The following is a 13,527-nucleotide window of genomic DNA, read 5'->3' as shown; positions in this document are numbered from 1 at the left end:
GATCTCTTCATTTGGGCTACTCTCAAACTTTTTCCTTTGAATCTTGTTTTGCCATTAAGCATCTGCTGATGTTGAGGAGTGTTGTCAGTTACTTACTGTGTTGCTATACGTGTGTAGTGTGTGCTGATCTCACTCCTGGCTTTATCTTCTTTTTTCTTTTTTTTTTTGAGACGAGGTCTCGCTCTGTTGCCAGGCTGGAGTGCAGTGGCGCGATCTTGGCTCACTGCAACCTCCACCTCCTGGGTTAAAGCTTTTCTTCTGCCTCAGCTTCCTGAGTATCTGGGATTACAGGCGGGCACCACCACACCCAGCTAATTTTTGTATTTTTAGTAGAGACGGTGTTTCACCATGTTGGCCAGGATGGTCTCGATTTCTTGACCTCGTGATCCACCCACCTCGGCCTCCCAAAGTGTTGGGATTACAGGCCTGAGCCGCCACACCCGGCCCTATTTTTTCTACCATCATTTTGCTTGTGTCCTAATTTCCTTATCTCTTTGAATTAAACTTGTTAATTTAATTAAGTTAAATTAAAAATACATTCGATGTGTGTTTTTTTGTTTGTTTCTTTTGAGGTGGAGTCTCGCTCTGTCGCCCAGGCTGGAGTGCCATGGCACGATCCCGGCTCACTGCAACCTTCACCTCCTGGGTTTAAGGGATTTTTCTTCCTCAGCCTCCCGAGTAGCTGGGATTATAGGCATGAGCCACCATACCCAGCTAATTTTTGTATTTTTAGTAGAGACGAGGTTTTGCCATTTTGGCGAGGCTGGTCTCGAACTCCTGACCTCAGGAGGTCTGCCCACCTTGGGCTCCCAAAGTGTTGGGGCTGCAGGCGTAAGCCGCTGTGCCGGCCACCTTAATGTATTTTTTGTTAATCACTTTAAATCTTTCCTAGAACAAGAAAATAATGATAGTGAGGCCAGGTGTGGTGGCTCACGCCTGTAATCCCAGCATTTTGGGTGACTGAGGCAAGTGGATCACCTGAGGTCAGGAGTTCAAGACCAGCCTGACCAACATGGCGAAACCCCATCTTTACTAAAAATACAAAATTAGCCGGGTGTGGTGGCACATGCCTGTAATCCCAGTGACTGGGGAGGCTGAGGCAGGAGAATGGCTTGTACCTGGGAGGCGGAGGTTGCAGTGATCCGAGATTGCGCCACTGCACTCCAGCCTGGGAAACCAGAGCGAAACTCCGTCTCAAAAAAAAAAAAAAAAGAAAAAGAAAATAGTGATGGCGAATAAAACAGATGTTGGGGCTGGGCATACTTTGGGAGGCCGAGGCAGGGGGATCACCTGAGGTCAGGAATTCGAAACCAGCCTGGCCAACATGGTGAAACCCCGTCTCTAATAAAAATACAAAAATTAGCTGGGTGTGGTGGCGCATGCCTGTAGTCCCAGCCACTGGGGAGGCTGAGGCAGGAGGATCGCTTGAACCCAGGAGGCAGAGGTTGCAGTGAGCTGAAACTGTGCCTCTGCACTCCCGCCTGGGTGATAGAGAGTGAGACCCTATCTCAAAAAAACAAAAACAAAACAGATGTCGGTAACCTGTAGGACATTTTTGGTTGGGTATTCTTCCAGGTACCTCACACTCAGTAATCTAATCATAACCCATGTTCTTAAAATCTCCTTCTGTATTTTCAATTTTAGGGTATTTTACCATTCATTTAGGTATCCAGGCCTGAAATCTAGATTATTCTTCTTCCTCACTTTTTACTTCCAAATAACAGCCAAGTTCTGTTGGGAACACAGATCAAGTATCTCCAGAGCTGTCCCTTTCCTATGCCCATTGCGCAGGCTTGCTTGTGGCCTGCCTCCATTCATTCTCCACACAGTAGCTGAGTGATTTGTTTTGAAAGGTACATCTGGGCCGGGCGAGGTGGCTAATGCCTGTAATTCCAACACTTTGGGAGGCCAAGTCAGGCGGATCACTTGAGGTCGTCAGGAGTTTGAGACCAGCCTGGCCAACATGGTGAAACCCCGTCTTTACTAAAAATACAAAAATTAGCTGGGTGTGGTGGCGGGTGCCTGTAATCCCAGCCACTCAGGAGGCTGAGGCAGGAGAATCGCTTGAACCAGGGAGGCAGAGGTTGCAATGAGCCGAGACCATGCCATTGCACTTCAGCCTGGGCAACAAAAATGAAACTGTCTCAATGAAAAAAAAAAAAAAAGAAAAGTACATCTTACCTGGTTATTCCCCTGCTTAAATCCTTCAAAAGATGTCTTCCTTGCCTTCATGAACAAGTTCAGTGTCTTAGGATGGTATTCACAGCTCGTCATGAGCTTTTTGCAGCTTGTCTTTCTTGTCTGTGCCTCACCATGTCCATACACACTCATTCTTACCAACTACTCAGCGTTCCCTAAACAGTGTGTGTGCTCACAAAGCCTCCCAACCTCTGCCGGCGCTCCTTTGTTCCTCGTCTGCCTAACCCCTACCTGTCCTGAAAAAGAAACTCAAGTCAAGTAGTAAGCACATAGCATTTGTATGTGGCTCGATTTTCAAAATTGCTCTCTGGGATGATTCAGTTATTACATGAATATACAGTTAGTGTAAATGAATTTGAATCCTGAAAACCTAATATAAGATGGTGAAAAAAAGGTGATACTCTATGCACAAGCAAACTGCTGATCGCATCTCCGGGGAATTGTTGTATTTCTATGCATACGTGCAGTAAGTAATAGAACATCTTATTGAGCTTAAGCCAAAAATGGGATTTATTTTAAGGATACAGGAGTCTTCTTCCTGAACCTAGGGATAGAAAGATAGCTGGGTCACAGGAAGAGACTGGAATCAAGAATCCAGGTGCTGCCAGGGCTTCCTGTGTCTGCATCATTATCATTACCCTTCAGTTCCACTCTCTATCACCTCGTCTCTTTGTCACTTCCTTTTCCTCTCTCAACAGCCCTGGCTAGTCCATCTCTGTGCCTACTGTGTACTGCTGCACATGGCTAGAGAAAAAAACAAAAGCCATGCTGGTGGGTCTAACTTTTCCCTCAACTTTCTATTCTGGACTTTTTTTTTTTTTTTTTTTTTAGATAGAGTCTCACTGTGTTGCCCAGGCTGGAGTGCAATGGTGCAATCTCTGCTCACTGCAGCCTCCACCTCCCGGGTTCAAGCAATTCTCCTGCCTCAGCCTCCTGAGTAGCTGGGGTTACAGGTGCCCGCTGCCATGCCCAGCTAATTTTTGTATTTTTGATAGAGGTGAGGTTTCACCATGTTGACCAGACTGGTCTTGAACTCCTGACCTCAAGTGATCCACCCTCCTGGCCTCCCAAAGTGCTGGGATTAAAGGTGTGAGCCACCGTGCCTGGCCCTAAAAATTTTTAAATCTGCAGAAAATTTGAATGACTCACCTAGATTCATCAGTTTATTTTTTGTTACATTCGCTTTGTCTGTATATAAATGTGTGTATATACATCTATACACCCACACATACTTGTTGGTTTTGGCTGAACTATTTGAAAGTATGGAGAACCACTAAAGCAGATGGGAACTAGGAGGAAGGAAGGGAAGGCTTCATTGAGAAGGTAACATTTGAGCAAAGATCCAGGTCAGGGAGCAGGATATAGAGCAGTTATGGGGCAAGTGGCGGGAGGAGCGTGCGGGGGAGGAAGGCACAGCTCCACAATAAGCAACCACCAGTGCCCAGCTGTGTGTTGAAGGAAGAGGAGACCGCTGTACTTCACTGTATTGTTGTCCACATATTCACCACCCCTGTCTGGGGAAGGTTCTATTTCCCCACGCTGCGGGGGTAGTTTCGGCCCTGTGACTGTTTTGGCCAGTTAAATGTGAACACAATTGAATGTGTCACCGCTGGGCCAGTGTGGAGTTTGCCCTGCCTCTTGCCCTTTGCCTGGGCGATTGCTAGTGTTCCCATTAGAGGCTGCTCTTTCACCCTGGGTCTTGGAGTGAAGACGTTATGGAGCAGGGCTACACTTTCATCTGAATGTTTTCCCACGGTAGATGTAGTGGGAAATAATAATGGTTTTCATTCTTTTCATCAGAAATTCTGTGAAAGAAGAAAGATGAGGAAAAATGGAAATTTACTGTGTCATTGCCATTTGCATTTATGTATAATTTGCACTAATAATAATGTTCATTATAATGTAAATCTACATCCTTTTAAAAAATAAATGGAATCATTATGTGTACCCTTTTGCAACCGGCTTTTTCAATTCAATTTTTTAAAAAATGGAAAATACACATAACATAAAAATATGCCTCATTTTAAAAGCAGTAGATATCGAAGTGAATATAACATATATCATTGTTCCCCTCCCTCCCCCCTCCTTCCCTCCCCCCTCCTTCCCTCCCCCCCCTTCCCTGTCTCCCTCTCTACCTTCGTACCTCCCTCCCTTTGTACCTCCCTCCCTCTCTCCCTTCCTACCTTCCTTCCCTTTTGTTTCTATTTAGAGGCAGGGTCTCACTCTGACACCCCGGCTGGAGTGCAGTGGTATAATCATAGCTTGCTTCAGCCTTGACCGCCTGCCTCAGTCTCCCTAGTAGCTGGCACTACACATCGTGTGTGCCACCATGCCCAGCTAATTTTTTATTTTTTGTGGGATTGGAGGCGGGGGGGTCTTGCCATGTTCCCCAGGCTGGTTTTGAACTTGTGGGCTCAAGTGATCCCCCTGCCTCAGCCTCCCAGAGTGCTGAGATTACAGGTGTGAGCCACCACATCTGACCATGAATTTTTTTTTTAAGGAAACTGATGAATTTTAGATCACAGAGCTGTGATGTTTGGATGTAAATGCATTTTTTGGAGAAACATTGTTGGGCTTAGATTAGGCCTACTGTGAAATTGTCATAGCATTTAATAAGTTCCAAACATGGCCAGCTGTGAAAAAATAAAATAAAACCAATAATAATACTAGGAGTTATTGGCCAGGCGGGTGGCTCACGCTTGTAATCCCAGCACTTTGGGAGGCTGAGGCAGGTAGATAACCTGAGGTCAGGAGTTTGAGACCAGCCTGACCAACAAGGTGAAACCTCGACTCTACTAAAAATACAAAAGTTAGCCAGGCATTTTGGCAGGCGCCTGTAGTCCCAGCTACTCGGGAGGCTGAGACAGGAGAATGGCATGAACCCGGGAGGCAGAGGTTGCAGTGAGCCAAGATCACGCCACCGCACTCCAACCTGGGTGACAGAGCAAGACTCCGTCTCAAAAAAAAACCAAAACAGAACTAGGAGTTATTGTCATCTTTCCAAGGAGACTACCCCAAAGAGAAAGTATTTCCAATTATTTTTCTTTATATTGGAATTCACTTTTTTTTAAAGTAGAAAAGTAAGACACTTTTGTAGAATGACTTTATTAAACTTATAACAGTGTTTTGTGGGTGTTTTTCCCCACAAACTGCTAAAAATAAGAGGAACAGTTTGGCCCATCCTGTCTTAGCTTCTGCCTGAAATCACAATGGCCTTCACTGTTTTGAATCTATTTTTAGTTCATCAGGAACGTGAGGGTGGGAAGTGCTGCGTCATATAACAGATTAGGAGAAAGCCCTATTTTAATGTCGTTTGTGAAATAAGAACTGAAACAGACAAGAAAAACTCTAGGAATGAGATTTCATGATTAGTATGTGTGGCTTTGAGTTGTGGTTTAGGACACAAATTGAGGAACTGGAAGTTCTTTATACTTTTTTTTTTCTCTGTGAGATAGGGGAAAACAAAATTCTCTTAAAAAAGGACTTTTGTTTAACTTAAAGGAGATTATGCCAGTCCTTTGGGCTTAATGTTAAAAAAGTCAAGTAAACAATGAGAAAAATGTTTAATCATATTTTGGTGTGTTGTGACTATTTTTTGGTGTGTATCTCATATGTTCTGTTTGTGATAAAAAGTGAGGTTGCATCTCTTAGTAGTCAAATTAATTAGATACACTTTTTTTTTTTTTTTTTTTTTTTTGAGACCTGGCTCTCACCGGGTTGCACAGACTGGATTTTATGGCTCTCTGCAGCCTTGACCTTCCCAGACTCAGGTGATCCTCCCATCTCAGTATTTTTTGTTGTTGTTGTTGAGATGGAGTCTCACTCTATGGCCCAGGCTGGAGTGCAATGGCGTGATCTCAGCTCACTGCAAGCTCCGCCTCCTGGGTTCACGCCATTCTCCTGCCTCAGCTTCCCGAGTAGCTTGGACTACAGGTGGCCACCACCATGCCTGGCTAATTTTTTTGTATTTTTAGTAGAGACAGGGTTTCACCGTGTTAACCAGGATGGTCTCGATCTCCTGACCTCGTGATCCGCCCGCCTCAGCCTCCCAAAGTGCTGGGATTACAGGGGTGAGCCACCATGCCTGGCCAGTTTTTTGTTTTTTTTTTTTAAGATGGAGTCTTGCTCTGTTGCCCAGGTTGGAGTGCAGTGGCACAATCTTGGCTCACTGCAACCTCCGCCTCCTGGGTTCAAGTGATTCTCCTGCCTCAGCCTCCCAAGTACCTGGGATTACAGGTGCCTACCACCACACCTGGCTAATTTTTGTATTTTTAGTAGAGATGAGGTTTCAGTATGCTGGCCAGGCTGGTCTCGAACTCCTGACATGAAGTGATCCCACCTACCTTGGCTTCCCAAAATGCTGGGATTACGAGCATGAGCCACTGCACCTGGCACAGTTTTCTTTTCTTTTTTCTTTTTTTTTTTTTTGAGCAGAAGTGTCGCTCTGTTGCCCAGGCTGGAGTGCAGTGGTGCGATCTCGGCTCACTGTGACCTCCTCCTCCCGGGTTGAAGTGATTCTCCTGCCGCGGCCTCCTGAGTAGCTGGGATTATGGGCGCGTGCCACCATACCTGGCTAATTTTTGGTATTTTTAGTAGAGATGGGGTTTTCCCGTGTTAGTCGGGCTGGTCTCGAACTCCTGACCTCGGGCCATCTGCCTGCCTTGGCCTCCCAAAGTGCTGGGATTACAGGCGTGAGCCACTGTGCCCGGCCAGTTTTTGTATTTTTAGTAGAGCCGGTGTTTCTCCATGTTGCCCAGGCTGGAGGTAAACCTTTATACCTGTGATTGCACAAAGCCATTCTCTTGTGAGTCCCCTATCCAGATATTCCCAGGGCCTCAGGTTGCTAAACCAGTTCAAAGTTAACACCAGTGTAGAAGGCATTCAGACCACCCAAGGGCATTATCCTCTACTGAGAGCCCTGCTGTGGGCAGCCCAGAACGCTGCCCCCTGCATGGCTCTTCCTAAATTTTCCAGCGGATCTTTAAGATGGGGCAAAATGTATTCTCCCAATCTTCTCCTACCCCTTCTGTCATGTATGGACCTGCCTCTGTCTCTTAACTCTTTCTTCCTGCTTAATAGTCTGCAACATGCTTCACAAAGTCTTGATTCTTCAACCTTTTTTGAAACCTTAGAATCCTTTCTTTCTTCAACCGCATATTACAGTGAGTCAGAACATTTATTCTCTGTTTATATCACTGAGTAGAACATCCAAATTTAACATCTTGGGCTGAACTTGGCATTGAGGTTTAAGGTGACTTCATATTTTTTCCAACAATAGTAGGTATGCTCTTCCAATGATAATGATAACGTCAACTAATAAATTAGTCAATTTTATGTTCAGTGCATTTTTCTAGTATTTCTCATTTATTCAGCAGATATTTAGAGAGTACCTACCATGTGTCAGACGCTGTTCTAGGCACTGGTGCAACGGAAGTTCTTGCTTTTAAGAAACTTCAATTAGGGGGATGGTAACTAAGCAATACACAAATAAATATATCACACATGTCATAGGGCAGATCAGAGCCACGGAGAAAAAATAAGTAGGGAAAGGGACAGGGTGGTGGTTTTCTCACAACCCTGTAAGGAAGATACTGGTTTTTTTCTTATTTTTTTGAGACGGAGTCTCACTTCATCGCCCAGGCTGGAGTGCAGCGGTGCGATATTGGCTCACTGCAACCTCCGCCTCCCAGGTTCAAGTGATTCTCCTGCCTCAGCCTCCCAAGTAGCTGGGATTGCAGGTGTGTGCCACCATGCCTGGCTGATCTTTGTATTTTTAGTAGAGACAGGGTTTTGCCGTGTTGGCCAGGCTGGTCTCGAACTCCAGACCTCAAATGTTCCACCGCCTCGGACTCCCCTCGGCCGATGATTTCATCCCCATTGTACAGATGTGCAGTGTACGGATGTCCATTGTGCAGAAACTGAAGCAGAGAGCTGTTAAGTGACTTATCTGGATAGGCTCCAGATAAGTAAAGTAGTCAGTAATAAAGGTTGAATTTGAATTAGAAATCAAGCATGAACTCCTAAATTTAGCTGTCTGTAAGATAATGAAACTTGGCCCGGCATGGTGGCTCACACTTGTAATCCCAGCACTTTGGGGGGCTGAGGTGGGAGGATTGTTTGAGCCCAGGAATTTGAGACCAGCCTGGGCAACATGGTGAGATGCCATGTCTACAAAAAATTAAAAATTAGGTGGGTGTGGTGGTGCATGCCTGTAGTCCCAGCTACTTGGGAGGCTGAGATAGGAGAATCGCATGAACCTGGGAGGGGGAGGTTGCAGTGAGCCGAGATGGTGCCATTGTACTCCAGCCTGGGTGACAAGAGCGAAACTCCGTCTCAGAAAAAAAAAAAAATTACATGCTATACAGAAGACTATATTTAACATATAAACTATGAAGAAGAATAAGATGAATACCCATGAACTGATTACTCATAGTTGTAAGTATACAACCCAGTGAGTTTTCATAAAGTGGACATACCTGTGACACTAGTATCCAGTTAAAATTAAAAAAAAAAACCAAAAAAACACCATTACCAGATCCCTAGAATCTCACTCTTGCCTCTCCCGAGCTGCTTCCTGCCCCTTTCCCACCAAGGATAACCATTATCCAAACTAATGGTATAGTTTAGTTTTTCTTATTTTCAAATTTTATAGAAATGGAATCATCCACTCTGTTTTTTTTTACATCTGGCTTCTTTTGCTCAGGGGACATGGGTAAATCTGTTAGGAAGCTTTTGGAGATGCCCTGCTGTTAGTAGGAGTTCAACAAACACATTTTGAATGAATGGATTAATTTTTCTCTTTCAATAAGGTGTTGCTCTTTAATTATATGTTAAAAGGAAGAAGTGGCAGATTGTATTTTTATTGAATCAAGTAAAAAAAGAAAATCTGATCATTTTGCTCCTACAAGTGATGGTTAAATTTGTGTCTTAGTGTAACTTTTGTTTCTCATTGTTTTAGTGAATTAAATTGGCTATTTATTCATTAATTTATTTTGGAGGTGGAGTCTCCCTCTGTTGCCCAGGCTAGAGTGCAGTGGCGCCATCTCAGCTCACTGCAATTGCCCTCCACCTCCCGAGTTCAAGTGATTCTCCTGCCTCAGTAGCTGGGATTACAGGCACGCACCACCACACCTGGCTAATTTTTGTATTTTTAGTAGAGACAGGATTTCACCATGTTGGTCAGGCTGTTCTCGAACTCCTGACCTCGTGATCCTCCTGCCTCAGCCTCCCAGAGTGCTGGGATTACAGGCGTGAGCCACCACACCTGGCCAATTGGCTATTTATTTTTAAATCTTACCTATTTGAAATGACCAAGTTAGGTCATTTTATTAAAATAACAACAAGCTTTAGTGTGTTACAAGCATAGGCTGGGCATGGTGCTTCATGCCCATAATCCTAGTACTCTGGGAGGCCAAGGTGGGAGGATCACTTGGGGCCAGGAGGTTGAGACCAGCCTGGGCAACATAGTGAGACCTCGTCTCTGTCAAAAATTAAAAAAAATTAATTAGCTGGACATGGTGGTTTGCACCTGCAGTGTTAGATACTTAGGAGGCCGAGGTGGGAAGATTACTTGAGCCCAGGAGTTTAAGGCTGCAGTGAGCTATGATTGAAATACTGCACTCCAGCTTGGGTGACAGAGAGACTCTCTCTAAAATAAAGTGTAATATGCTTACCGTAAATTCACCATGTCAGCCAAGGAGGTGTGATAAACAGAGATGGTAAGGGAACTAACATACAGTATATATGTATTTATGTATGTATTTATGTATGTATGAATTAGAGGTGGGGTGTCACTGCTTTGCTCAGGCTGGTCTTGAACTCCTAGGCTCAAGCAATTACCCCCACCTCACCCTCCCAAGTAGCTGAGACTATAGGCAGGCACCGCTGAACCTGGCCAAAATACAGTTGTTAAAAACTCAAGTGATAGAGCTTGTAGGAATACTGGTAGAGCGAGTTATTCTCTCAGAAGAGTACTTTTGCTGAAGGCATATTGAGTTGTTAAACTCTGGTTTGGTTATGAATAATGTCATTCTCTGGCAGAATTGTGTTTCTGCTGATTAGTTATAGAATGCCCTTTTCCCCTCATGTTGTAGATTCGACGGAGGCGCCTTGCACGACTTGCTGGTGGACAGACCTCTCAGCCAACCACCCCACTCACCTCTCCCCAGAGGGAGAACCCTCCGGGGCCTCCCATAGCGGCATCAGCCCCAGGACCCTCTCAGAGTCTTGGTCTCAATGTCCACAACATGACCCCAGCTACCTCCCCAATAGGTGCATCAGGTAAGCCCAAGCTTCATACCTGGGACTCTTTTGTAATTCTTCTTAGCTTTTTGTTAAGCTGATGGTTGTGATGTTTCCAGAACAGATTAAAATGAAGCAGACATCAGCTCTTTAAAATCCTCCAAGCAGTAGTTTAAATATCATTGCAATGTGTTGTGTTATCGCTTTTTTTTTTATTGCAATCTGTTAAACCAATTGCTTTTCTTTCCATAACTTCCATCTTTTTTTTTTTTTCAAACAGGTTTAGGTATTATCTCTGATGACAAGATGATTAAGACTGAATTTGGTTCTGCTGATTTTATGAATTTGGTTGATGGTTTTAAGATAAAATAATCTGAAAATGCAAGATTAAAATAATGGTCAAAATGAACACCTCTAATTGCAGATTTCCTCGTCTTCATTCTGCATTGGCACAGAACTTTTTCTTTAACTTTTCAGAGGATAAAACTACCTGATAGGATGTTTAGAACTATCTCATTAAAAAGTAAAAGTTTATTTCTTTTAATAAATGAGCTGATGCTTGATATCCAGGACTGTCTTTGTTGGGAAATGATGATATTTCTCATACTGTGTATTTGAAAATATCTCTCTTTTGTCTGTGAACTTTTCTATCAAATATGGTAGTATTGTCATATAATAATAATTACTATTTTATAATTAGGATTCTAGTTGCGTAAAGGGGGTGCTAAGAGGACTGCATTGATCATAATATCATCTAATAATTTGATAGCCTTCTGAATCATCTGTCTTCTTGATCTAGAATCGTGTCAATTAAAAGTATTTGCAGAGTTTTTGTTGCTTTACTTCTCGTTAGGTATCAATGTAGACTATAGATATATATAAATGTTTATACCTAATGTGGTTCAACCAAAACATCTGTTAGTAATAAAGAAGATCCTTGCCTATAATGTTTCCTCTGTATGTCTCTGAGAAGCTCTGATGGTCTTCTGGTAGGATTGACGGGTTCAGGATTCCAAATGTGATTTTCCTTGGACACAGTACTGACAACAGTGCTCTTTGCCTCACCCTGGTCAGGCCATACCTGGAATGCTGGAATCTGTCCTGGAGAGAACCTCTCTCACTTTGTCTTACTTGCTTATTTAAACCAGGATCTTGGTTAAATCCCATTCCCCACCTACTCTGTCTCATGCACTGGAATAAGGCTATAGAAAAACTCAGAACCATTTGAACTAATTGAAAACTTTTGAAATGTCTGTCTCATTTCGAATTCATGATTACATGGCTGGGTGTGGTTGCTCATGCCTGTAATCCCAACACTTTGGGAAGCCAAGGTGGGTGGATCAGTTGAGGTCAGGAGTTCGAGATCAGCCTAGCCAACATGGTGAAAGCCCGTCTCACAAAAAAAATACAAAAAGCCGGGCGTGGTGCTACCTGCCTGTAATTCCAACTACAAGAGAGTCTGAGGCATGAGAATTGCTTAAACCCGGGAGGTGGAGGTTGCAATGAGCCAAGATTGCGCCACTGCACTCCAACCTGGTGATGGCGTGAGACTCTGTCTCAAAAACAACAATAACAACAACAACAACAACAACAACAACAACAAATCAAATTCATGATCACAAACTCGGGTAGACCCTTGATACTGGCAGGCTGTTGCACCATGCTTCCCAGTTCACTCACTCTGCTGATCTGTTTCATACCTTCTCGAGTGTGCAGTACCTCATTCTCCATGCTCACTCTCTCAGCTAGTGGCCTGGCTTCCCATTTCTTTCTTTCTTTTTTTTTTTTTTTTTTTTTTTTTTGGAGATGAGGTCTCACTGGGTTGCCCAGGCTGGAGCATGGTGGCTGTTCATAGGCGTGATCCTAGTGCACTACAGCTTAAAACTCCCAGGCTCAAATGATCCGTCTGCTTCAGTCTCTCATGTAGCTGGGACTATAGGCATGTGCCACCACACCTAACTCTGGCCTCATATTTCATTGAGAAAACAGATGCAGGCAGAACCTAGGCAGGGAACCTCCGTCAGCCTCAGTCATCACATCCATCTGCCTACCTGTATGTGTGCCTGGTTCTTGTTATGCACAAATTGTCCCTGCTGCTGTTGAGGCTTGGACCCTAGATCCCATCTCCCCTCAGTTACTCAGCCTTCACTCCAGCAGTTCCTTTCTCTCTCTTGCTTCATCAGATTTTCCATCTCATATGGCCTTTTTTTTTTAACAGCCTATATAATGCCATTACTTTTGCCATCATGGGAATGAACAGAAGGAACTCTCTTGATCTAATTCCCCCTGCCAGCTTCTCCCCCACATCTCTGCACCAAAACCTTTGCAGCAGAACTTCTGGAATGAGTTGCCTGTCCTCTGCATCCCCTTCTGCCCTTGCACTCTTTGCTGAATCAACTGCAGTCAGGCGAGGGTTCCCGTGGTTGCTCTGTGGTTGCTCTGAGTCACTGTCTGGTCTGACCCATCAGCCTCATTAGACATGGCTTTCACCCACTTCCCCTGGAAACACGTTTTTCTTTTGGCTTCCAGAACAGCACATTCTCCTGGTTTTCATGCATTCTCTGTATCTGTTCCTTCTTCACTCTTTGCCTGGTTCCTTTTCATTTCCCTGACTTCTAAATGTTAGGATTCAAGGGCTCAATATTTAACCTCTTGTCCTTTCCATCCAGCTTTATTCTCTTACTGTTGTCATCCAGTGTCCTGGCTTTAATTACCCTCATTTGATGATTCCTAAGCTTTTATCACCAACGTGGACCTGCTCCTTGAACCTCAGATTGACACATCCAGCGCTTTACCTGACATCTCTGCTTGGATGTCTAACAGGCATGTCACAGCTAGCATGCCCCAAATCAAGCTTTGCTGTTGCCTCACATTTTATCTTCTCCCAGGTTTCCATCTCAATAAATGACAATTCATGTTTTCTAGACCTGGATTGGCAAACTCTTTCTGTTAAGGGCCAGATAGTAAATATTTTTGGCTTTGGAGGCTGTGAGGTTAGAACTATTTATCTCTGCTTCTGTAGCACAAAAGCAGCCATAGAACATATGTAAATGAGCAAGTGTAACTGTGTTCCAGTAAAACTTCACT

The 13,527-nt window shown here is 44.0% G+C and overlaps 1 protein-coding gene across 3 annotated transcripts in view; it reads left to right on the top strand.

Moving 5' to 3' along the window:
* The window catches only part of UBE4B (ubiquitination factor E4B), a 147,886-nt gene that overhangs the window by 28,933 nt on the left and 105,426 nt on the right, over nt 1-13,527 (top strand). For all 3 annotated transcript variants that reach the window (XM_003822106.6, XM_008975635.6, XM_063594812.1), the window contains exon 2: nt 10,293-10,479. In XM_003822106.6, the coding sequence (XP_003822154.1) occupies nt 10,293-10,479 (187 nt within the window). The remainder of the gene's footprint in view (nt 1-10,292; nt 10,480-13,527) is intronic.

This window comes from Pan paniscus, chromosome 1, assembly GCF_029289425.2.
Source record: "Pan paniscus chromosome 1, NHGRI_mPanPan1-v2.0_pri, whole genome shotgun sequence".
Lineage (NCBI taxonomy): Eukaryota > Metazoa > Chordata > Mammalia > Primates > Hominidae > Pan > Pan paniscus.
The sequence above is the reverse complement of the archived record's forward strand: the minus strand, read 5'-3'. Positions and strand labels throughout refer to the sequence as shown.